This window comes from Protopterus annectens, chromosome 10.part0, assembly GCF_019279795.1.
Source record: "Protopterus annectens isolate FY-2018-M chromosome 10.part0, PAN1.0, whole genome shotgun sequence".
Taxonomy (NCBI): domain Eukaryota; kingdom Metazoa; phylum Chordata; order Ceratodontiformes; family Protopteridae; genus Protopterus; species Protopterus annectens.
The window spans coordinates 1,766,070,491-1,766,098,083 of NC_056744.1; the positions used below are offsets into that span (position 1 = coordinate 1,766,070,491).

General features: G+C 39.4%; 1 protein-coding gene across 2 annotated transcripts in view; it reads left to right on the top strand.

The window, feature by feature from the left end:
- LOC122814000 (arginine--tRNA ligase, cytoplasmic-like) overlaps window positions 1-27,593 on the top strand; it is a 641,564-nt gene that overhangs the window by 600,182 nt on the left and 13,789 nt on the right. For both annotated transcript variants that reach the window (XM_044086583.1, XM_044086582.1), the window contains exon 13: window positions 12,671-12,918. In XM_044086583.1, coding sequence (XP_043942518.1) covers window positions 12,671-12,918 — 248 coding nt within the window. The remainder of the gene's footprint in view (window positions 1-12,670; window positions 12,919-27,593) is intronic.

A 27,593-nucleotide genomic window follows, 5' to 3' on the forward strand; every position in this document is an offset into this window, starting at 1 on the left:
CTGTATGAGCTTATTTTTTTATACTTTAAGCAGTGATTTTGAGACCTTTGCATTTTAAATGTCTTCATTGGCAGTTTCATGAGGACACCAGAGCGTACTCAGTATGAGCTCATTTTTATACTTTACGTGGTGATTGTAAGACCTTTGCATTTTAAATGTTTTTTGGCAGTTAAAATATTGCTTTGTACTAATTTTTGGGTATCTACACTGTCATGATTCTTTCTTATCTCCAATGCGTTAGTTAAGCTTTCAGTTTGTTTCTTGTTCTACCAATTCCTCCTCCTCCTCTTCATCTCATGCTTGAAAATCTTCCTTGCTGTAAGCCTTATTTCTGTTTTAAGGACATTTTAGTTCTACTGAAATGTGTATGTTCCATCTTGTTTACCTCTGAAGTAGTTAGAGATTTTAGAGTGAATAAGTCCATTTGTTGTAAGTATAGGACTCATGTATATTATGTTACAGCTGTGCTGTGTGTAACTTTCTCAGACTGCCAGCTCTGACTACCATTGCACAGTGAATCACTCTTTGCTGCCTCTCCTCCATTTTTGCCCTACTATAAAATCTGTCAAGGCAAAAGAAATGGCCCTGGGTGGTATTTCGGATGTAATGGATAGTTTTCAACTAAAGTACATTTTATGTGAATAAATTCTTTCTTTCTTTCTTTCTCTCTTTCTTTGCCATTTTCCATCTGACACTGTTTTTTTCTGGTTTTACTGAATTTTATTCTCTGGGAGTTGGTACAGATGGTTAAGGCTGTGAGCTATAGTTTTTGCGGTATGGGGTTTGATTCCCTCAACTCCCACTTGCCTGATGTGTGATCTTGAGCATATCACAGTGCTTAGGGACAGCTGGGAATCTGGGCTAGGCTCCTCAGTGGTCCCCTTGATTGCAAGCCTGGTAACTACCCAGGAACCCCATACATATTACTTTTATACCTAGGCTGAGTCAGGAAGCATCATAAATGTGAGTTTGTGGGAAGCAAATAACACTTGCTAAAAGCACACTAACTGCTTTACATGCTTGTAACCAGAACATGTTATTAGCTGTTATTCAGTTTGCTTTAATGGTGTAACCAGGAGATGTCAAGTAGTCATATATGATGTCTCACAAATTTTCTTCCTTAGATAAAGGTGTCCATGGCTTTGCACCTCACTGGAAGCCTCTGTTTCCTCCTTTTCTCAGGCTTGAGAACAAAAACATCAGCTTGAAATCACAACTTAAGAACGTAATAAAAAAACAGAAATCAGATGAAGGCTAGTTTTGCAGTTAATAGCCTGTTCTAAGGCTCTAACACTGCCTCATTCAGAGTCTAGTAAAAGCACGGGTATGTGTCCTCAAAGCTCTGCTCTCAATATTGTAGTTTACAAGCATATAATAGAAACTGGAGAATCAAAATTACTGTTGCTCCCCTTCGTAGTGATGTACTTTGCAGTGGAAGAGCCATCCTTTCCTGAAGCAGTATCTTTTGCCTCACCAGCTTCAGTACTTTCCTCACCCGAAGCAGTACCTAAATCTCCATTTTCACCTTCAAAAGATTAGGCTTTGTAGGCAGCAGCTCTGAAGAGGTCTGAAACAAAATTCTGTATTCATCATTAGATCACTGTTTCAATAGCCTAAGTTATATGTGATGTATCCTGCCGTGCACTGGATGTCTGGCCAGTATTCAAAAGCTTTTTGGCACCTTCCATACACCGTCCAAGGAAGCACAAGGATGTGCTGGTGTAACAGCAGCCACCTGGGCACAAAATCCAGAACTTTCTAGACATTGAAGAGAACAGTCAAACTCCTTCATTGCATCTTCAGTGGTTTGGTGGTTGGCTTGTACCATCTTTTGGAGAGATAGTTACATCTCTGGGTACTTTCCATACATATTTTTGTGAAAACTTGTTTCAATATTGCTTTTGTCTAGGAGAAAGGAAAAGTATCAGTGTGGACAGCGGATAGTGTATTGAGATTCCCACACAGCTTGCCTTTTTAATTGGTGGGGTGGAGGGGACAACATGTCCTTTTCTATACAGTATGCTTACTCCTAAAATGATTAGGAGTTGACGTAACTTCCTTTTAATTATTGAGAAAACCAGTGGCTCAAAGCCCTTGCCAATCAGACAACTGGATCTGCTACTGGTACCTAGGACAACCCTCTTCTGACTGTTGAGAAAAAGAACTATTAGAAATGTCATGGAAATGACTTCTGATGTGTTCTGTCTCCCCCTTCCAGCCATCAACAGTAAACTCCACTGTGACCATGTCAGAGTCCTCAAACTGTTCTGCTTCTTCTGACCGCTCTGGCATTGCTCCTTGGGAAGCCACTAAGGGTCAGAAGTCTAGCCCTTCCTCAAGGGCCAGACATATGTCTTCTTCAGAGAAGGGAAAACAATACATGGTTACCTTGAAAGCATTCCGCAAGTGCTGGTTAGGGAAGGTGTTTAGGTACCCAAGCTGAAGTCTAGATGCCAAAACTTGGAGTTTCTCCATAGACAGTCCTAAGAATAAGAGCCAAAAAGTTAAAAATCTTTCTTCATCCACTAACCCTTCTTTAAGAGAATCTAGGAAGAAATATTTTTCCTTTGCAAATGACCTTCCACTCACTTCAGGCTGCTATCAGCTTCTTCTCATTGAGAAATTAAAAGGTCCCCAACCCCTTTAAACAATGAATCCAAATCTAATATAGATGAATGTGACCTGGGCTATGTTTTCCAAATGTCTTTTCCTGATTCCCTTGAGGCAGAATCTAAAGAAAACATTTCTTCAGATTTCTCTGTGAAAGAAATGTCCCTTTATAACACCATAGCCAGGAGTACAGACTTATTTCAGTGAGACCAAAAATAAATTTCATCTATCCAAAGGAGATATTATGACCTTTTACAGGAAATCCCTAAGCCTTTACTGCCCCTTCTGTCCATGGTGCTTTAGAGGATGCCATTAGTCTTGTAGGTACTTCATCTGACTTGCAGGTCCATGCACCTAAGAAGCCAGACAGGCTTTAAAAAAGTTCTTCAGTTTTATAAGTTTCATTTTCATAACTCTGTAGATGACCCATCTGCTGTTTCCTTAAACAAAGCACTGTTTCTAAACAACTTAATGCTGCTAATCCTATACTCTTAGAAAAGGATGGCAGAGCCTTTAACAGGTATGGGAAGAAAGTATTTCAATTTTCCACTCAAGTATTCAGAACTGTTAATTGTCAGGCCCACATGGCTAAATACATCTTGGCAACTTTTTCTGATATGAATAAGGCATTTGTTGAGTTAACTCTGTGCTGAAATCAAACCTTCATTAGTCAGCATGATTTCTTCAATGATCACTGGTCATTAAGCATTCACTGAAATGTTATGATGTTGCAGATGCTGTATTCAGAGCTGCTGTGACTAGATCAGTAATGCTTAGATATGTATGGTTAAGGTTCCCAAACCTTCCTGAGGATGTCATGCACCTCTTAACAAGGAAGTATTATTTTGTACGCTATCAGAAGAAGTCTTGAAGAGATTTAATGAGAGAGGGAATCACATCCAGCAGATTTAATACATTTTCAATCCTGAAATTCAGTATATAACAGGAGTTACCCTTCCAGCCCTGGGCCTTTTAATAGACAACCATTTAAGCAACCTCAACAAAAAAAGTAATAAAACAACAGTTGAAGAAGCAATGACTGGGCAAAGCTATGAGAAAAGGAATGGTATCTCCAGCCCAATCTCTGTCTAAGAAAAAATTACCATGCTCTCATTCCATTGCACCCCCACCCACCCCAGCAACTATCTAAATCTTTGAAGAGATCTTTCTCTGTATCTTCCCCTTTGCAACCAGGTCACTATGGATTATTGGATGCAAGGAATCGGTCTAAATAGATACAAATTACACTGGGTCTCTTTCCTTAACCTCCAGTCCTAGGAATCCCCCCCCCCCCCCCACACACACACACACACACACACACAATCAAACCTACCTTTTTCCTCCTATCATTTCTGAGATGCTGTCCCACAGCATAACAGAATCTGTACCAGAGGATCAAAAGGATAAGGATTCTATGCAAGAATATTTCTAATGCCCAAAAATGAGAGAATCTGGAGGCCTGTTCTGGACATGCTCTTTTCAAATCTTCATATAACATTTGCAAAGTTCAAAACCCTCATCCTGTGGTGCCTTTTTCCTCTGAGTCCTACTTAATCTTAGATTGTGATTCTGGACCATCACAATCACCATATTTCTATTCATGGAAAACTACAGCAGAGATGAAAGGAGATAGCTGTACTGAGCCCAAACATATTAGGCCGCCTTCACTTCCTTGTTGTTTAAAGAATTTGAAAAACAAAAGCTCTTAAACTTAGAATTATAAGCAACAGTAATATGCAGTCCAAAAATATCAGATGTTAATTTCTCTTCTATAAAAGTACTGAAGAAATAAACTTTGAGCAGACTTGGTCACTGGAATAACTCAGCTTTTACTTATGATAAGCGCTTTTGTCCACCAACTGGACTTCAAGGTACAGGGTCTTTGAGACCATCATCTCAAAGAAAAGCATAAAAAAAATATTTTAAATGCTTTAAAGAATCTGAACCATTTGACAACTCCAGGATCTCTTTTGGTAATCACAGACAACACCACAGTGATGTGGTACATAAACAAGGGGAACCAGGCCTTACCCCCCCCCCCTTTGCAGACTAGCTGAGATAGTTTTGGAACTAGAAATTCAGCATATTTTATCCCTTCAGGGCACTTATGCTCTATTAGAGCCGAATACTGCGACAGACACACTGAGCAAATCCCGACCCAACCCCCCCCCCGACAAATGGAGATTACATGTAGGTGTCTTCCAGGAAATTAACTGTGGGAAATTCCCCATATAGATCTGTTTGTCTCCATTCCCAACAGACCCTGAAGAAATTATACTCCAGGACATCTTACAAGGCATGGAAGACAAAAGCCTTTTCCTTTTCATGAATGGGAATATTCTTATATGTCTACCCCCCCCCCACCCGCTTTCCTCTCATAATCAAGAGTTCTTTTAAAGATTCAAAAATAACCTTGGTAACTTCCTTTTGGTCCAGACAACTTTGTTTCTTCCTTCACATGAAAACAGCCAAGGATAATTACCACCAACTACCCCAAAAGATGGACTTGCTCACATAGTACAAGGGATCTCTGATTCTCGCTGGCCCATAGAAACTAAATCCATCTGTCTGGCTAATAACATTTTTATCCCCTTGAGGTACAATTTTCTGAGTATATGCAACAGGTATTAATGGAAGCTAATTGCTAGAAAATTATCTATTAGTAACAGGAAAATGATTTCTGTTTGGCACCTTGACAGGATCCAGGATCCTTTGAAAGTTGAAACTTCAGTTCAGTCACCAAACATCATGAGCGAATATTTAGTTTTGTTGATTTTGAGTGCATTTGTAACATGCCTGTTTTTAGTTTTGTTGATTTAGAGTTTATTTGTGCCATGCCAGTTCCAATTCAAAGAAAATTCCTTTCTTCTAGTGAAGTAGAAAGACGTGGAACTGTTTTATGGGCAGGAGTAAGTAATGTGTTATCTGCAAAAAGAGCAATATTTAGGAACAGTAGATCCTAGGATAGATCGTTTATCTAAAGTGAGAAGAGAAGAATATCCATACCTCTGCATAGTCTGCATCTGGAGAACCAGTCTGATTTTATCCCCCATTTTAGTGTTAACTCCATTGCTTCAGTTTGCCTTTTCAAAGTTCTAATTTGTGCTCCTTCATTGTCTCATTTTTATGGCCAAGCAGACTACCTAATCAAAAATCACAAGGGAAACAATGGATTCACTGTGGGCTTTTTGCCACACTGTCTTTTGTTCTGTTGAACTGACCAATAGCTCACTACTTCTAGAACAATAGACCAGTAGCACAGTGGGCTTTTAGCTCTCTGTACTATTGGTCCTTTTTTCTAGCTGCACTGTGCGATTGGTCTGTTAGACACAACAAAAGCACACAACTGCTAGAAAATGGACCATTGGCAAACTCCGTCATGACATTGTTAAAGTTTCTAGCTGTATTCTTTTGTTGGTGCATTCAGTGAGCCAACATCACAGTGCAGCTAGAAAAATGAACCAGTAGAACACAGCACTGTGATATTGGTTTGTTTTCTAGCTACAGTGTACCACTGGTCCATTCAGTAAAGTGTCGCTGTAAACTTTAAAAGATGGCTCTATAAGAAGTTGGGAAGCATACTTCTCAACATCTTAGTGCAAGAATTCTTGACAACGCCAAAAGTTGTGAGGAGATGGGAAATAAAAGCCCAAAATCAGGACAAATATTAAATATTTCTCTTATAGTCTTAGTTTCTAGACTAACAGTTTTACATAGCATGTATTTTCTGAAGGGTATGAAGTCTGAAATTCAAATGTCTGCCATTATTTACTGGCTTCAGTCCTCACTAACATGCCAGAAAACTACACATTTTATGAAAAGCAGTCCAAAAAATGAGGCAAAAATCTGGACATTCTGTGAAATTCTGGACCGTTGTACGATTGTAGCAACAAGAGGACCTCACAGAAAGCTGAAGTGTTATAGTTCAGTATTTTAACATCAGAAGACTTTTTTTGGCCCTGAATTTGGTGCTGAGCCAGTGCTCCTCTTCTTGGACATCTGCTATGATTTTTAATGATCATTGCTATAATTTTTAATCTTCGGATAGAAAGAACCTATTTCTTACTCCAGTTGTAAAAGAACCAGAGGAGATATGGTCATTCTGATCAGGTATAGTAAAAGTTCTATTAGACAGAACCAGTATAGTAAAAGTTCTATTAGACAGAACCAATCAGAAACTCCAGAAATGTCATTATTTTATTTAGCAGAGGGTCATGACTAACAAATTCAAAGGCTCTTTTAAGTTCACGAAAGATAGCCCCAGTTAGGAAATCTTTCTCTGTGTTAAAGAAGATTTCTGAGGTGAAAGAAAAGATTGTGGTTTGTGTATTGTACTGTGAATTGAACCCATGCTGCTTATATGAGATCATAAATTGTATGCATTCAAGTATTGGTTCATTAATATGATTTTTTTCTAAAATTGATGTTAAGTATCAAAAGTTTGCAATTGACGTATGGTCTGCAGAAATCTTGGAATGTGATACCTAAGGCAAAGGGATGAGAAAAGCATTCCTGAATTTGGGGGTTGGAGGGTGTACTGGTAGAAAGAGGTAAGTTAACTATATATGCCAGTGGTTTGGTTAGCAGAGAAGGCTTTATGTTTAGCATCTCAGAATGTAAAAGTTGAAATGAGGATAGTAGTTGTAGCTAATGTGATTTAAGTGTGTATCAATTGTTTTTGTAGTGATAGCTTTAACGATAAAGGGTACATATGAAAGTATTTTGTGTAGGAGTATCATAGGGTCAACATCAGTAGCATTAAAAAAAGGTTATTTGGGGAGAAGATAAGTTCCTAAATGTTGTCCTGAGTAAGAGCAGGAGGGATATATGATGTAGTGTGTGACTCTGGAATGATTTTATTGATCCTAAGAGCTTGTAGAGTGTTCTAGAAATCTAAAGGTTGCTGAGCTGGATAGATTGCAGGTTCCTAAAATGTCAGCTTTGGCCTTACTGGTTTTGATCCTGACTTTGCGTTTTCATTCTTGAAAATGAAGGAATTTATCAGTTATTGTGATCCTTTTTTGCAATTGTTCAATGCTTTTTGCATAGCCTTTATCATAGTTCTAAGGACAGCACTGCTCCATGGCATGTGGGTTTCTTTGAATGCATGTTTAGCTATGGTTAGAAGTCTGTCTTAAGGTAAAGTGGTTAAAGCACAGCTAGGATCTGAAGAGTTATGAGTTGTGACCAGTCTACCATATGCACCTCATTTTCCAGTAGATGTAAAGCATCTGGCAGAATGCTCAGCTGGCATCATCAGTGAGTGCAGTGTATATCTGCTGGACACAGAGTTTGCAATAGTATCCCCTGCTTAGGCCATGGTTATAGCAACTGTATCTGAAGACATCCAAAACACACACACCACACAGAGAGGACAGGTTACTGTGCACACTCTAAGTCAGGGCAGTGTGACACCCCCTAAGGAGCAGTCATCAATATCTGCTACAAAATCTGTAGGAAGTGGGAATGAAGACATGGGAAAGCAAACTGCTGCTCATTGGAGATAAAGGCACTGCCCTCCCCCTAAACTAGCCATGCCACTGGTTGGGCAAGGTCATCATTGAGGCACTAGCTTATACCACCACAGCGATTGCAAAATTATAAGGAAAATGTAGGTTGTAAATCATGACCTCCTGGAGTGCATTTTCTGCATTTGTGACAGTTCTGATTGACTCACATACTGGCATGCTTAATGTCATTACATGCTTGCATGCTATATAGCAGGTGCCATCCATACAGCCAGTCCACAGCTATCTACACAGATAGTGACCATTGTGGTCATGGATGGCCAAGGTCACGGTTATGCAGAACCAGCACTTCCACAGCAACATTCTTTGTAGAGGTAACTACAACCAAGAGAAGATGTGTCTGGTGTCATGTCAGTCCTGGCAATGGCACATCTGGTAACAGAATGTGTTTATGGTCATACAGGACGTTATCATCTAGCCAGGACTGTAATATTACCTAACCATCTATCATGCATGCAGTGGACCTGCCCAGTAGATGAAGTTTCAGTGCTACAACTACTGAGCACATCACAAAGCTTTTTGCAATAATGGCCTGCATCTCTGCCTCACTTACACACGGTGCAATCATAATTTTTTAGTTTCTGTAGCACTCACACGTTTCTCTATCCTGTGCTCCCTCCTCCACCTCTGCAAATGAAGTTACCTGTGCTGTGCCATTTGAACTGTCTTACTTGGTTTGCCTAAGCCTGATATACAGCCTAGGCATGAGTAAGAAAAGTCTGCTATTGGGCTTATATGCATTACATCTACTGCAGTGTATATGTTATACTATGGGCTGAAGCTGTGTGCAAGCAGCTGCCTGTTTGCCAGTGCTATGGCGTACTGCATCCACCTCAGTACTGCATGTTTGTCTCCTGTTGTTGGCTCCTCTATCAACATCTCATCTGGCTCTGCCTCCACTGCTTGATGGGCTGGGAGATGTTCATCCTGCAATTGCCTCCTACATATGTATTGTGTACACTGTACAAACTGAAAAGACTTTAGCTCATGTGTCAGGGTCATGCTGCAGAGCACCACCTGATATATCCAGACAGAGAAAGAGGGCCTGCAGTAGCCCAAATACAAAACTGTACAAGTTTCAATCTGTGAATTTCAGTAGGGTTCCAGGGTCTCCAGGACATATCTGGATTTGCTAAATGATGCTCTTGGGGTAAATTATCCCTCACAGACCATTGATAGTGGTCACTTGTGTGCCATACATTGGAGTTGAGAGAACTGCCTGTGAGGCCTGCAGTCACATCTAAGATGACACCCTATGTACTACAGACCTCCTAACAGTTGAAGGAGTGATGCCCTTTTATGGTTCACCAACCTTCTTTTAGGTCTTCAGGTGGGGCCTTTATTTGTCATGCAAAATTGCTAACTGCAAGGCAGATGAGCTTTCCGGATCCCTGCCTGCAGTTTAAACACAGAGGTCAATTTTCTTTCTTCACTAGAGTTACTACTCTCTGCTGTTTAACTACATAAAATTGTTCTTTCTTCAGAACATTGATAAGGTATATATCTGTTCTAGTTTTATGTTACTAGTTTGCCTAACTCTGTGGTTTACCACTTTTAATAGTTCTGTTATTTCAAATGGACCCTGTCACTTAGCCAAAAATGTATTTTCGGCCGAGAGGATCAAAACTAATACCCGGTGTCTAGCTTTAAATTCATTGGTCTTTGCATTCTGTTATATATCCCTTTTTGCACAGCTAGGGCACTTTCCTTTTGTTCCTGGACTAAGGGCATCACTATTTCCAACCTCTCTTCTATGTTGGTGTAGCATTCTATGACATTTTAAATGGAGTTTTCTCTTCTTCCCAAGTTTCTCTGGCAATATTTTAGAGTCTTCATGTGTGTCTGCCCAAATAGTAACTCAAAAAGACTAAACCTTATCAAAGCATGTGACATTTCCCTAATGGCAAATAGTAGACAACTGTATTATCTGGTCCCTGTTTTTGCCATCTGCTATAGTAACTTTTATCAGCAAAGACTTTTGCTAAAAAGTTCCACTAATCCATCTGTCTGGAGATGGTACAAAGATTTCATCTGTGTAACCTTACAGCATTGAGATATTGATGCATTATGCTGGGTGTAAATGGAGTCCACTGGTCAGTCAATATTTTCATAGATATTCCCATACTACAAAATAATATGGCTCACTGCATAACTATAACTTTAGGCTTTGCCTTGTGTAGTGGTATAGCTTCATGGTAATTAGTTGCATAGCCCGAAATAATGAAACTATATTGAAACCCATTGGCAGATTTTACAGATGACCCAACAACATCTTTTGCAGTGCAATCAAATGGCATGACTATGGTAAGTACTGGAATTAGATGGTTATCAAATTATGCATAAGGGTCTGTCTCCTGACATTCAGGGCACCCAGCACAAGTATTCTCCACTTGTTTCATTACTCCTGAACAGTAAAACCTTGGTAAGATCCTTGCTTTAATTGTAGCCATTCCTAGGTGATCTTATGCACTGCTATGTCCTAAGCTTATCACTAGGTTCCTGAAAGCCTTCGGCATAATATTTTTAAACATCATAGTACATGTTGTGTCTAAAAATAAGGCTGGTTGATTTACAAGAAACTGCCAAGTTAAAAAATCTTACTTAGACAGTCCTTGCAGAGCAGGTCTAACAACCGGTGCCTTCTGAGTTAAGTGGAGTCAAGATTTCTGCCATTTTTCCTACAGTCTCTCTTCTCCCAAAGTGTCTGCTGATGGTACAGTGTGAAAAATAAAATATTCAGATAGCTTTTTGATTACCAAAACAGGCTTGTTTTCTCAGCTGATACAGAGTGCCAAAAATACCTTTCTGCTGTACTGCAAGCTGACTGCCCAGCAGGAAGGAAACCTGATCAACCCCTCCCTCAATAGTTTGAATCATAATTTGCTGGCAAGATGTCAGTTTTGTTCCTTATGGCCATCTATTCTATTTTTATGTAGTTCCTGTCCTCCATGTGGCCAGAAGATAGAATGGCAGATATTCTCACCTATCCAAGTGGAACAAGTTTCCGCACTGTGTGAGAAGAAAAGACCAACGTATTGTTCTGTTCCTCCAAGCCCACAGCACTGCTAGTTATTTCACTAGGAAATTATCAGTCAAGGTGTTCATGTTTGCTGTGTAAGCCTACATGCCACTGAACTCTCCAGGTTCTGGCAATTCTTCAGTAAAGTTGATGTTTAATTAATTTTGCATCTCACCCCCCCCCCACCATAGCCATTCAGATAAGCATAGGAACACAGCTTTATCATGAAAATGCTTGCCTTTCCTTCTGTTGATGTAAAAGTACAACTTACGAGAAACTTGGAATTCACTTATTCTGAAAATTTACCTCTGCCCAAAGGACTTTGGGGTTAAAATCCTTGATGTGCAAGGAACTATATAAAGTCATCCACAGGGACAGGGAATCCTGGAGGATAAGCCCCTCCTTGATGCCTAAGGTGGTCTCTGACTTTTCGTAAACCAGTCCATTCAGTTTCCACTGCCAATTAAAAAAAGGGAAAGGATTCTGCAGAGCATGGATGAGCAGTTAAGGGACTCTACTAACAGGACTAAAGACTACAGACCAACAAACTAGTTGTCTTTCTTGTTAGGCAAGTAGGAAACAGCAGTACTGAAACAGATATCCCTGTGCCTTTGTCTTATATATGTGGGTCTTTCAGATTTAAGTTACATCATTTATGATGGTTTGTGGTGATTGCAGTTGGTAATGTAGGAAACTGTCTCTGTGACTAGCTTCTCGGATTACCCATTTTTGGTATGCATAATTAGATTGCAGTGGACAGGAACTCTTTTTCATGAACTTCTGGTAGGGATACAAGAACACATTTATTGGTAACTCATCTCGAAAAAAGAACTGAAGATGGCACTGGATGTGCTCCACTTTACTACTGATATTCTTATAGATCACTACAATGTGGACGTGATCTCATGTCCACACCTGCCAACCTCTTAGGGCAAGAAATCTGGACAAAGCTATAAAAAATGGGTGGATGGCCCAAAAATAGGGATATTTTTTAAATATTGCTGTTACAAACTTAGAAAGTTGATAGCAGAACAGGTTTTGCATTAGCATGAATTTCCTGGTGTATGAAATCTGAAACTGAAATGTCTGTCATTATTTTCTGACTTTAATCTTTAATGAATTGCCAATGATTTGTCAGGAAACCACAATTTTATGAAAAACAGACCAAAATATGAGGCAAAAATCTGGACTTTCTGTGAAAATCTGTAATTTGAGGTATGCTCATGCTTCCTAAGCACATTCGACTGCTGAAATGTGGACTGAAGATGGAAGTCTTCCTTTAGCTTAGTTGCACTCATGTTATGAATGTAATGCACTAGTGTCGCTGAGGTTTGTATATCTACAGTAATGGTAAGCACTCTCACCTGACTCTGCTTTCTGTTATGTGAAGGCGTTGAATGTTTCTTTTTCTTTTCTCAGATATTATTGTTTATTCTCATTTAAAATACATTTTAGTTATGTCTAGAATTAGTTCTCTGATTTGATACTCAAAGCTAACTTTTGTCTTCTTAAGGGACATGGTACATTCAGCAAACATCGATGAGGCCACTCTTCTGACGGCTGCTACGGACACCAGAATAAGTTTGGATCATGAAAAGGAGAGGAAATTGGCCAAGCTCATCCTAAGGTTCCCTGAAGTCCTGCAGAGGATACTGGAAGACCTTATGCTTCATAAGCTGTGTGACTTCCTGTATGAGCTAGCAACCACCTTCAATGAATTCCATGATAACTGTACCTGTGTGGAGAAAGACAAATGGACAGGTGAGCTTGACTCCTATGAAAGTAACCTTGTTTGTAGTTATTTCTAGAAGCACATGTTCAAACTTCTCCTGCTGTGTTTATGGCCTATTGTTCAGCTTATCAAAGTTACATCTTAACAAATGGGTATGTGATTACCACAGGCACCTAATGTGGTAAATAGAAACGAGTACATATGAGCACTGAAGAAATGGATACAGTAAATACAATCTGACTTTTCCAGTAGTTAATAAATGTATGTGTTTATTTATTTAATATATTTATTTATTTATTTTGACATTTGTTAACCGGATAAGTCGAGCTGAGCCAAAGGCCCATTTTCCATGGAGCTCCAATTAGCTCACAATCTTGTAAAAATTAAAAACGTAACAAAAATGAAGAGTTGTACAGAAGACAGAACATGAGGAATAGCAGCAACAGCTAACATCATTACATACTGTAGATGAGATAAAAATAAAAGTAAGAAGATTGCAGAATTGGTACAAGGTATGAGTATATTTGGTGCGGATACAATTATTGTTTTAAATTCAGGAACATATTTTGAATATAAAATCCAGAAAAAAATGATATAGAATTGCAAGACAGAGAGAAGAGAAGGAAGAAAGGGGGTGCTATAGATTAGATGAGTAGAGAATGAGTAAATAACGTCACATGAGGGTTAGACACCTCAGGTAAGGTGCAAGTACAAATACTCCTGTGTCTTTAGCAAGTAAAACACACCATCGTAAGAGTGGTTCGATGTGTGCACATCCAGCTATTGCACAGTAAAACACACCATTGTAAGAGTGGTTCGATGTGTGCACATCCAGCTATTGCACAGTAAAACACACCATTGTAAGAGTGGTTCCATGTGTGCACATCCAGCTATTGCACAGTAAAACACACCATTGTAAGAGTGGTTCGATGTGTACACATCCAGCTATTGCACAGTAAAACACACCATTGTAAGAGTGGTTCGATGTGTGCACATCCAGCTGTTGCACAGTAAAACACACCATTGTAAGAGTGGTTCCATGTGTGCACATCCAGCTATTGCACAGTAAAACACACCATTGTAAGAGTGGTTCCATGTGTGCACATCCAGCTATTGCACAGTAAAACACACCATTGTAAGAGTGGTTCCATGTGTGCACATCCAGCTATTGCACAGTAAAACACACCATTGTAAGAGTGGTTCCATGTGTGCACATCCAGCTATTGCACAGTAAAACACACCATTGTAAGAGTGGTTCGGTGTGTACACATCCAGCTATTGCACAGTAAAACACACCATTGTAAGAGTTGTTAGATATGCACACATCCAGCTATTGCACAGTAAAACGCACCATTGTAACAGTGGTTAGATGTGTACACATCCAGATAATGCTCAGTAAAACACACCATTGTAAGAGTGGTTCGATGTGTACACATCCAGCTATTGCACAGTAAAACACACCATTGTAAGAGTGGTTAGATATGTACACATCCAGCTATTGTACAGTAAAACATACCATTGTAAGAGTGGTTCAATGTGTACACATCCAGCTAATGCTCAGTAAAACACACCATTGTAAGAGTGGTTTGATGTGTACACATCCAGCTATTGCACAGTAAAACACACCATTGTAAGAGTGATTCGATGTGTACACATCAAGCTAATGCTCAGTAAAACACACCATTGTAAGAGTGGTTAGATGTGTACACATCCAGCTATTGCACAGTAAAACACACCATTGTAAGAGTGGTTCTATGTGTACACATCCAGCTATTGTACGAGTGGTTCGATGTGTACACATCCAGCTATTGTACAGTAAAACACACCATTGTAAGAATGGTTTGATGTGTACACATCCAGCTATTGCACAGTAAAACACACCATTGTAAGAGTGGTTCTATGTGTACACATCCAGCTATTGTAGGAGTGGTTCGATGTGTACACATCCAGCTATTGTACAGTAAAACACACCATTGTAAGAATGGTTCGATGTGTACACATCCAGCTATTGAACAGTAAAACACGCCATTGTAAGAGTGGTTCGATGTGTACGCATCAGCTATTGAACAGTAAAACACACCATTGTAACAGTGGTTAGATGTGTACACATCCAGCTATTGCTTATCATTCATATGACTTCAAGACGTTCAACACTTTTGTTTGCCATAAGCCTATGTTAATATTTTATAATTCATGCATACATGTATCAAGACTGATTTTGAAGGAAGTTAATGAATGTCTTTGTTAAACTCTACATAAGTAGAAGGTTATTTCATAATCTTGGAAGGCACTAATTTTGTATCTGTCTCTTTTTTTCTGTTATTTTTGTTCTTAAGTTCCTCAGTCTAGTTTTAGGTTCTCCACTAGGGTGTATTCCAGGCTTATAAAGAAAATCGGACATTGCCTTATTACCAAGCAGAAGTCAGTCATAAGTAATCTATAAGACCTAGAATATAATGGCAAATCCTGAAGCTTTTCTAAACAGTTCAGGTTTTACAGCCCTGTGATTTTGTTTTAGTAAGGAATCAGTTTACATGTTCAAGTTTTTTAGGAGGCTTATTCAAAGGTTGAACAATGCATCATTAAATGGTACAGTATTCCCTAGGAGTGATTAGATATGCCCTTTAAAATTAGGTGTTAGATCCATCCTGGTCACATTTTAAATTGCTGTGTAATATTGTCCTGGATCTTTAATGGTGGTGTCATTTTTATGATTTGCCATTTATTTACTGTGTTGAAGGAACTGTTACCCAGTTTGTGGTCAAATGAATATTTGGTTATTCAGAGCCCATTTCTTACTTTTACACCTGAGAAGAGTATTGCTGAAGGTGGTCCCTGTACAAAGTCCTTTAGGACACCACTGGGGACCCCATCAGGATAGATGTGTAATACCCCCCATCCTGACTTGCTGTCTGCTGTTGTGTAACCGTTGTTTTACCATCTGAACTATATCTATATATATATATATATATATATATATATATATATATATATATATATGTGTGTGTGTGGATATATATATATATATATGTGGATAACTTGACATTTTGTGCTTTTAATGTGTCAGTTATTTTTTTATATACAACAGTGTTGAAAGTTTTACCATTAATAATAAGCACTGTGCCACTGCCAGCCCTCTGTAAGGTGATACTGTTACTCTTCCAAAAGGCAAAATCTCCTTTAACAAAAAGCACATTGTTCTATATCTAACAGAAGTAATTCCTCCCTCTTATTTTGGAGAATAGGTTCAGAGATGGTTACTAGGTTATTCGTCCAATAGTCATTTTAAGTTTAGTCAAGCTTACCCAAATTTACAAAAATATTGCCGGCAGTTGTCAGTACCTAAAGAAATTACAGTTATGAAATAAACTTGTACACATCCAGCATTCACAGGCTGCCCCTGTCCAGTGGGGACATAGGTGCCAAAGCAGGAGTAGATTTGCTATTTCCCATTCATTGGTCCAATTTGTGTGTGAATAGGTTTAGGTAATAGCTTTGCTTCAAAAAGACTGAAATCTTGTCCCAGAGAAGGGATAATCTGTCCGAGAGAAGGGATAATCTTCGAGACACATACTGTCTTTCCAACCAGTGTTGTTTGTCACAGATGCATTTAGGTCCTTAGAATGGGTATTTCTGATGCTGTCTGGTTTGTGAATGTGCACTAAATCCATCACTGTGGGATCAGAGGATACCTTGTAAGCTAGGCAAAAAATTGTCATTTAGCAGTCTGTTAAGAGACCAATTATAGGAATACAGCTTTGAGATGGACCACATAGGACTTATTTACTCCCTGCATTCTTTTTGTAAGGAACCTCTGTGATCTCTCAAACTTCTGCAAGTACCTGGTCAGGGACATGCCGGACAGTGTGTTGTACTCTATGATTAGTCAGATGAGAGCCGAGTAGAGAGATACAATGACCAGACTGGACCTGGATGCCATGCCCTTACTCATACACTATGCAACGAAGAATGATTTTCTCATCACTGTAGACATGGTGTGGTCAAACGTCTGGTTAATGTCAACATGTATTATCACATTCTTGACCACTGGGTTTACGTTTAGTGCAGTGCTATCAATGTGGTAATTTCCAGGGATATCTGTCTTTCCAAAGGACACAGTTATGCATTTTTTTCTCACTGACCTTTACTTTCGTGCATGGTTCTGGCACCAGTTGTTTTTCGATGTCAAGCCCTCTTGAAGGGTAGCTGTGTCTTTAGGGGATTCATTGACCAGGCTTAGTCTGCAGAGGTCTGCAGACTTGGTCAGCCACAGGCCCTTGACTTCAAGAGAATTAGAAGTCAAAAAGGAGAGGCTCCAGCACTCATCCCAATGTAATTCCACTAGTAACTAGCCTCTTTGCAGAGGTGGAGTCCCCTATCCTAACTTCTTGTGTCCTTTCATTGAGCCAGCTGGCTATCCTTTGGGTGACATACGGGTTTATGCCTAATTTTGTAAGTTTGTCTGCAATGCAAGTGAGATATTGAGTTGAACACAATGGTGAGGTGAAGCTAGGCAGTGTGCATTGTTTTGCCATCGTCCATAGCTTTAGTGATTCTCTTGAAGTCCACCAGGTTAAGTAGGCATTACCTGCCTTTGACAGAACTTAACTGGATAGGGTCTGGTGTCTTTTGGTTTCCTTTGTCATTGTTTATCAGATCCATGTAATTATTTCAATGGCTTTGCATATGTGACTAGTCAGACTTATGAGATTGTAGCTCCCTGGCTTTGTAGAAGATCTCCCCATTGTGTAGAGGGATAACCACTGCAGTCCTCCATTCATTTGGCACGAAGCCTGTCTGGAGACAGTGGTTAACTAAGCCTGTCTGGAGGCAATGGTTAACTAAGCCTGTCTGGAGTCAGTGGTTAACTAGAGATTCTGCTGGGTATGACAGGTCATGTTTCCTGCTCTTTAGAAGGCTTCTTGGGATATTATCTTATCAGGGCCCATCAAAGCAGTGTTCTTAGCCCTAGAGAGTGCATTGAAGACCTGATCCATGTGCTGAAAGAAATAGTAAAATGTATTTCCTTGGGGGGGGGGTGACTGGGGCTAATGGGGGGTAAAATCGAAACTAAATTTAATGACCAGCAGATTTGCGATATCCTTTGGCCCTATATAGGTGATTCCATTCGCCATTAGTTAGGCACATTGTTGGGTGTTGCCTTTAATGTTGCGGATAAGCTGCATTATGTCCCTTTTTATGGATTTACTTGTATATTTGTATCTTACTGATATGTGTTCATGAATGAGAGAATTAGTAAAATCATAGACCACATTATCCCTGTACAGTTCAGAGTGTACCATGTCACAGTCTGTGATACCTACAGTGGGGCTGTGTTATTCCCTCCTAATGCTCTATTTGTATTCTGACTCTTAATTAATAACGGTTATAAATATGTGATTTTCTTTATTCTCTTGGATCAGTTTGTCACCAGATGGATACATTTTAATGCACAGGACACTACATGTGAGAGGGTACAGCCATTAGAACTTATGAATGCATCGCCACACAAATCCTTGCAGTGACATCATTAAGGAATAAGGCCATTTTTTCTTGCCATGTCTTTAATACAAAGTTTACAGAGTAGTTTATTTATTTATTTATTTTTTTTTATAAATGAACAGTACAAAATGCTGCGGAAGAAATTGCATCACAGCACTTCAGTCATCAGATGTTGAGCAGAACTTTTCAACAGTTCAGGAACACTTTAATGTTAGTATCCTGAGTACATTTAGTTAGATGTTTGGAGATGACATTGTTGCTGTCATAGCTCTGCCATGCATTGCATTGTAATATCCACTGGTTGAAAGGTCATCAGAACCAGCTGATATTAGTGGTGTTAGAGGTCACTGGAGCATTAGAATCCTTATCCATGGGAATCCTCCTTTTCAGACTTAATTTTGGAGGTTTACAGATCACCCCATGTGCAGATGAGCTCCTTCCTTTCCGGGTACATCTGTCTGATGTATTCCTAAAATCTGGAGCAGTACACTCCGTCTTTAATTCTTTATTACAAGAAGTAATTACTCAAAAGTCCAAGTGTCTCTTAATCCATTCCAAGGTGTGTTCCAAGCAAAGATAAATATACTTCCTTTTAATTTTAATTGAATTATTGCATTCTTATTAATTTCTTTAGTATGTTTTTGAATTTTGAATTTTCATTTATTGGCTCTTCTGAGGTCCATGCCATCCCCATAAAAGCTTCCAGATAAGTGAAGTGAGTGTGTCTGTGGCATACAAATTCACCTTAAGGGATGCTGCTAATCGGGAGGCTCACACTTTCTCCTCTTGTGAGTATTGTAACATGTTAATAAGGAAACTTTGTTCTGTCCAAAACATTAGGTTTGGAACATAACTCATGGTGCTAGCACTGGATGCATTCATTTCTCGTCAATGGGAGACCCTTTCATTAGTAGCCTCTAACAAAACATATTTCCTAAAAATGTAACGCAATTCAGAAATATGAAAAAGTCAAAGAATCTGCACCTAAAGAGGAAGCAAGCAGATATTGTAAAACTGGTGGGATGCTTAACAAATGCTACAATGTTGCACTTTTTGGCTTTGTACACCAGCTACTGACAAGTGTAATGTCCTGCTGGAGTACCCATCTGTCAGAGGGGGACTTAATAACTTGCAATCATCAGTGAACTTTTTTAACCAAAGATCCTCATTTAAAAAGTAGAGATTTGAGAAGTAGATTGTGAGCAGCAAGAGGTCCCAGCAGAGATTCCTGTGGAACTTCATTGGTCACTTTCATACTGTCACAGTATGCACCCCTAACTCTAAATGTGCAAGTCTTGTCTCTAAGCCAGTTGCTTATCCATCTAATCATATACAGGTCAGTTTGGAGCCCTTCAGCTTGTTTATTGTATTTGTATGTGGTATGGTGTCAAATGCCTTGACAAAGTCGAGGTACTCTGTATCCACAGTCAACAGCCTGAATAACCCTCTCCAAGAAATTCACAAGATTCATTAGGCAGGTTCTACCCTTGACAAAGCCAAACTGCTGGGATTAAAGCATGATAAAATTGTTGATGTCACATCTAAATAGGTCTCCTGTGATACATTCCATGGCTTTGCATACAAGACTCATTAGGCTGATGGGTCTGTAATTCCCAGGAACTGTGATTGCACCTCCCGTGTGTACTGGCATCACAGCAGCTCTGTGCCCATCTAGTGGGACAAAGCCCAGTGGTTAGGCCCAGGTTGCAAGGGTTGAGGAGTGGGTTCAGTAATGCTTGTTTAGCACTCGGCCCCATGGATGAGGTAGTCTTCATTATGGAGGGTGCCTTCAGTACATGTTCTTTTATGATGATTGGTAGCTTGCATCCGTAAGGGATAAGTAGGTCTACAAAAGATGTCTGTGGGGCAATGTTGGCAGTAAATTTATTTGAAGGTATGTTGTCAATATTCAGTGGATCTGAGTAGTTCATACCATTATGAATAGGCTCAGAGTAATGCTGAATGTTATTTCTTATTTTTCCTGACATAACTAAAGAAGGATTTATAGTTTTCTTTAGCTCCTGTAGCTATTCTGAGTTCATGGGATGCCCTTGTTCTGATTTTTTTAAAATTTCTGATCTAAATGTTTGATATTTTTTCTTAATTTGGAGGCTATGTGTACTTCTGTGTAGATTTAGGGGTATTTTCCTTTTTATAACATAGTTTATTAATGGTTCATAGGTAGGTACTAAGCTATTAGCCGTAGGGCCTATATAAGCCTAGCCAAAAAGGTACCCTGGCTTTTGCCACCCAAGAAAGTTATTTTCCTGTGCCCCTGTCGAGCAGAGCCACAGAGGTGATCCCCGGTGTGAATTTCCTATTTCCCATCCAATCATCAAGATTTTTCTAGAAGAGTGCTAATGAGGAGCTTTGTTTGATATAAATAGGTAGTTTGTTCCAAAGTATGGGAAGTCTCTGGAACAGGAATCTATCCCTCCAGCATGTTCTTTTTATTGTAGTGATAAGTTTTAGGTCCCTGGAGTGTGTAGCTCGGAGGGATTGGGATTTCTTTAAGTGGAGCATGTCCAACAGCCCTGGGTTTGGCATAGCTTTGTATGTTAGGCAGAGATCGCCTCTGAGTAGGCGACATTCGACTGAGTAAAGCTGGAGTTTTTTTGAGACTGTCTGTGTAGGGCATCTGTTTGAGGCCAGTAATCCTCTTTGTGAGGTATTTCTGTGAACATTTCAGATGTCGTAGATGTCTTGTGAGGTATATACCAAAAGGGGCATTGTACTCTATAATGGGTCTAATGAGTGATGAGTAGAGGGGAACAATGACCTCTTTTCCTGGATGAGAAACCTTTTGTGATGATGTGTGCCATGTAGAAGGATTTCCTGACTACTGTGGTGATGTGATTATCAAAGGAGAGACTACTTGTCCACCTGTGTCCCAAGGTCTCTTATCACACGTTCGGTGTTAAGTAGACTACCACCTATGTGGTAGCTCATGGGTACAGAGTTTTTACAAAAGGGGATAACAATGCACTTTTTAGCATTGAGCTTGAGGCCATGGCTTTGACACCAGGCATCTGTATCCATGAGGCACTTTTGTAGGATGTCCACATCATTAGGAGTTTCAATTTTTGCTCCTAGTTTACAGTCATCTACAAAGTTCGTTAGCCAAAGACCTTCTGTGTTTGCCTGTACTTCAGAAAAGTAGATACCAAACAGAAGAGGACCCAGGACTGAACCCTGTGGTACTCCACTTGTCACTGGTCTGAAGTCGAATTTGGAGTCTGCTACTTTCACAGTGTGGGTTCAGTCAATGAGTCAGCTGGCAACCCATCTTGTGACATAGGTATATCTAGTTTAATGAGTTTATCTATAATTCCAGAGTAGGGGAGCGTATCAAATGCCTTGGTGTGATCTAGATAGGCTGTGTGAACCACCTTACCCTTGTCTACGGCTTTGGTGACTGCTTCAAAGAAGTCTGTCCAGTTTAAGAGACATGATATGTCTTTTCCAAACCCAAACTGGGTGGGGTCCAGAGTTTGGAGATTACCAATGCCTTTGTTTATAAATTCCATGATGATATTTTCCATGGCCTTGCAGACCAGGCTCATTAGGCTATTGGGGCAGTAGTTCCTGGGGTCTGTGGTGGCTCCCCTTTGTGGAGTGGGATAACTGTCGCTGTGCTCCATTCAGTGGGCACAAAGCCTGAGGTGAGGCTATGATTGAACATGGTACTTAGGTGGGGTGCCAGTTCGTTCTGTAGTTCATGTAGAACGCAGCCTGGGATGTTTTCAGGTCCCATGGATGCTGTGTTCTTGGCTTTGGAGAGTGTGGTTTTTACCTGTGCAGCCATGATTACAGGAACTTTGCATTCTTCGATATAGAGATGGGCCCTTTAGGGAGTGAGAGGGGGGGTAAAGTTAGCACTGAACCTATCTGCCTGGATGTTGGCAATATCAGTTGGCTCTGTATGTTTAGTGCCATTGTGCTGTAACTCAGAGCAGATCTGAGTGTTGCCATTGATATTCTTGACATAGCTATAGAATTCTTTGTTGTTGTCTTTAGAATCCATGGCGATTTTGTTTTCTTACCTAGCTTTGGAGAATTTTGAGGGATCTCGGCTTCTTACTGAGGCTGACAAGGGAGTTCCTCCAATCATGGGATTTTACTCTTTTTTTTTTTTTTTTTTTTTTTTTTGCAACAGTTTCTTTCTTCTGTTGTAGTGTTTGTTTATGGCAGGAGACCACCAGATTGGCTTCCTTTTTTTTTTTTTTTGGAGGATAGCATCTTGGTTCTGTTATGGAGAGCACAATCCATGCACTCGTGTAAGTGCTTATAAAGGGCGTTTGTGTAGGATTCAGCAGTCGTACCTCTATTGTCCATCTGCATGGGTGTCGTGAAGTTTGCCACTTCTGTTTTAAGAAGCGTGAAGTTGGCTTTGGAGAAATTTTTTACAGTGGTTTCCCTAATGGGGGGGTGGGGGCAGGATGTGGATGTCTACTGTGATTAGCTTGTGGTCTGATCTGACCAATGAGGAATTGACCTCTGGTGTGGAACACCAGTCGCCCATGTTGTTAATGACCAGGTCTAAGATCTTAAGGGACATCACCTTTGTTTGCTCTTAGACCTCTGTTTTCTTGGATCTAGTGGAGACTGACAATTTAATGCATTTCCCTGAGTCTAAGTAGAACTTTTCTGCTGTCCAACAATATGGATAATACTGTTATACTTGAATTTAGAGACGTTATCATAGAATTGCAGGAGATTTGTACATCTCAAGTCCTTGACTTCCGAGATATTTATTTTTAAAGTTTTGGAGAGTCTGATAGAGATGGTTACTAGTTTGTGGTCTGACTTGAACAGTGAGGGGGATACCTTGGGGCTGGTACATACAGGTGCTAACTTTGTTAAGACCATAGAGTTTTTGTTAATAAAATCTAATATTTTTTGTGCATCTCTCATGTTGATAGTATGGGTCCCTCAGTTAAACCCTGGGTAGTTAAAATCATCTAGGATAACAGAATTCCTATCCATGGAGTGTTTACCATGCATATTTAGGAATGTTGTGTGATTTTTCTGGAGACAGGGAGTGGGTTTTGTAGCATGCTATGAAATGATAGCTGATCTTGTTTAGCACAATTTGAATATCTATAAGCTTCTCTTAAAGGTATCTAGGCACCTGCCCTGAGGTTGTGTGTTCATTAACAAATATGTATACTCCACCACAATTCCCATCAGGCCTAAATGAGTTATAAGCACAAAACTCAGGCATTAAGGTAGTGCTGTCTGGACAATCAAGCCAAGTTCCTTTTACAACACTTACATGGACATGTTTCAAATGCCAGAGGCCTTAAAGTCTGCCAGTTTTATTTAGACTCCTACCACATTAAGTAAAGCCACCTTGATATGATCCAGTGTTTGATTTGTATCAGAAGCTAGGATGGGTGGCTCATCATCTGGACCTTGACAAAAAGAATGGGGGCTGCAAAAGGTTTTGCTAGTATGTAGAAGCCTTTAAGTGAAAGGTCCAAACCCTCTTTGGTTAAGTAAGAACAGCTGTTAAGCATCTCAGCCCATGCTGACTCATACTGGATCCCCTTAAAATGATGCCATGTTTTTAGCAAATTGTTAAACCAGTCATATTTGCTTCATATTTTGTCATCATTTTTGGTGATAGAAAGATTCTACTTAATACTAGGGTCTTTCCTATATTTGTGACATGCATGAAGTCATCTGTTATCTCTCTCTCTCCATAGCTCTCAGGGTTCTGTGCACTAGGTCATTCATCCCAGCTGGGCCACCACCATACCCTACTCATATTTGTCTGGGTTAAGAGTCCTAGCGACCTTTATAATATCGACAATCTTGGCTGTTGAGAGACACGCTGTCACCATGCTTTTGTCCAGCCTCATGACTGTGGAATCCACGTTCCTTAATATGGAGTCACAAGATTCACTTGTACGTTTCTATTTGTGCATGAATATTGCTTTGGTGTAACAGGTGTAGGATGTGCTGTTTCCTGGTCACTCTCGGTTGTGTTGTCACTAATCGGTGTAGCAGTGCTTAGTTTATGCTGGGCCTTGCAACAACTAGTTTGTTGCAATTTGGACAAGGAATTTTTAATACCTCAGCATACGATAATTTAGTGTGGGTATGTGCAGTGTGAGATGTTCACAGGATGGATATGTTTGAGAGCATATGGCCTCAAACTTGGCTAGATATTTGCATTTCTCACAAACTTGACCATGGCAAGTTGAGCAAGACATCATTATCTGTGAGCATCAGGCAATTCTTACATTGCCTGAGTTTACTAAGTGCTTTGAGGCTGGCAACAGAAAATAGACTAGTTGGCAGACCTTCCATTTGACCAAGAGTGTAAGGTGTGTCGGAGTAGAATAGAATAAAATAATAGAACAGTGGTTTGGTTCCTGGGTTAAAGAAATAGTTCAAGAAAAACTAGATTAACCAACGTTTAAGCAACAAGTTTACCATATGCAGGAAGCATTATAGTTTTGCTTAGCAATGAGCTCAGTTCTATGTGTGAATGATAGAAGATAATAGCATTTTACAGCCAATTAGGCAAAATATGGAATAACCTCCCCTTACACATTACCTCTCTCGGCTCCTTTCATCTTTTTAAAAAACAACTTCTTTTACATCTGAACAACTTCTGGCTCTGCTCCTGTACTAATCCAGACTAATCTACTATCTTCATTCTACTATCATAATTCCTTATGTCAAAACTGCAATCTTTCTCTATGATCATAAATGACTCAATGACTGTACTGTTACTACTGTTCTCAAAAAAAAAAAAAAAAAAAGTACAAACATTGTCTTTTATAAGTATGTATATACATTTTTAAATATGTAATTACCCCATCCTCACATAATTGTACTGTAAAGAATTAATGCCTTTCTCAATACATAGATAGCACTATGTGTTTTTTATTACTTGATCTAAACTAATATGTATGCGTTGTTGCTCAGTGTCTGTGTCTCAGGCATTTACTGTAATTGTTTAATTTCTATAACCTTGTTTTAATCTGTGGAGCTTTTCTCCCCGGGCCTCCACTGAAAATGGAAATTATCCAGCTGGACTAGCCCGGTCGACAAATGTAAAATAAAATAAATAAAATAAATAAACAATTAATGTATTGATTTGGGATAAAATAATAAAAGTAGATAAATGTATTCAAGCTCCAAAACCAGGTAGGCAGTAAATAATTTGGTCTAGACTGGTTATAGGATCAGCTTTAGATCTGCAACAAAGTACCATTGCTTTACACTGCAGTCCGTACAACTTTAACTGGAAGGTGGAGTTAACTAAAGGTCCTAGGAGAGAGTTTGAAACTGAAAGCTTAGTTGGCCAAGTACTTCCCTCTGCTTGGTGGTTTGTCTCCTCATCTGCTGATTCCTTCAAGTTCAGTTTTATTTTCATGCTTGAACTCAAACACTGTTACAAAGAAAAGCAGAAGAAATAATAAGCATATTCATGCACTCAGAGATAAAATCCAGTATAAACAGAAATGTGCAATCAAGTAATTGTTTAATATTAAGTAATACCAAATGCAGGATTAAATAAGTGCAAATGGCTGACATTCTCAAACATGGATCTAAACCTCTTTTGCTACATCAACAGAATGGTTTGGAGGGACTGGTATATCTCATAGAGGATACCACTGTTGTGGAACAGACTCCCCATTCATATAAAACAAAGTTCATCCCTGTCCATATACAAGTGCACCTTAATCTGTAGATGGGAAACAGAAACTTTACAGCAGGACTGACCCTGTACTACTAATGGGCATTGGCAGCTCATAAATGCTTTATCCCCTACATGGGCTCCCTCACATTATCTATGGTATGATCCCAGTTATTCTCATTGTGGGGAATATATAATTATTGACCGCGGGATGGATGAGGCCAATTTATAAACAAATGGGATAGGTTATTATGAGTACAAAAAGGGAACTTGGCTAGGCTTAAGATGGCCAGCAAGCACAGCTAGTCCGGCACGTGCCTATGAACCTATACAATTTCAAAAAAAACTGTTAATGAATTCATGTCATCTGGAATAAAAGACACAACTATTAAGGTGGCAGATGAGGAGGCAGCTTTGAGAAAAGAAAGCGAAAAAAAATTCTGAAAAATTCTGAAAGTGTATTTTAACAGTGAGAAATTAACCTTGCTTTTTAAGTCAGGTTTTGCAAAAAAAAAAAAAAAAAAAAAGATTTAATGTGATCTTACATAATTTAGTCTATTCACTTCAACCTTTATGTCAGTCAGAATCTTTAAGACTTTCTCAGGCTATAATTTCTTTCACTGCTTCTATTAGTTTTGCAACTCTTTCACTCTTCGTATTTCATTTGCTGTGAAACCTTGCAACAAGAGAGCCCTTGGCTCTGTTTCTTGATCTAAATTATTTTTCGTGTGAATTTTACTTCAGAGTCTTGAATTCTGACATTTTACGAACTGTGGTCAGATTTTCCCAATTTCATGGAATTGATAATTGCTGATTGGCCGCCTCTTCTTCCAGCTTAGGCAGCCATGTTTTTGCAGGAGCAGTTTCCTGTTTAGGGACTCCATTTGCTAGCTTGCTGTGCCTCATATTGACTCGCTTAACTTGGTTACAATTTCTAATTGCTCACAGTTTCTCTGGCTGTCATGGATTTGTACTTTGGGGGTTTAGTATTAGATAAACAGCATTCAATTTCCAGATTCAAGAAGAGCCAGAAATGCATGAACAAGATTCTGCTGTGGGGAAGAAGCATTGTGTGTTGTTTGTCTAATATTTGGATGCTGTTTGTGATGAGGGACACTTGTGTCCAGTGGGGTGTACCAGGCTATTAGCAAATGCATTACACATTTGTCTTTTGAATTCCTGCACACTTCACATAGATGATAATTAATACTTCAATGTATGATATTTGAGTATGAATCTCTGCACATCTCCTGTAGTTTCAAGGGTTGCCAGGTGCATTTTTACTAAATATGAATTTCAAGGGAAGGGAAGGTTTGTGGGCTGCACTGTTGTGGCAGGACAGGTAGCTTACATCCTTCTAAGTTAGGAACTGCTGATTGAAGGCTCAGTGTCTGTTATTCTAAAAGTGTATTAGTTATGGTTTAAGTACTTTGGCTTTTTACATTAAGAAGGTTTGTGATCTGCACTCTTGTGGGAGGAGAGGCTGGGTTCTGCCCTTCTGAGCTGGGAATTTCTGGTTAGAGGCTTATAGTGCCTGCATATTTGAAC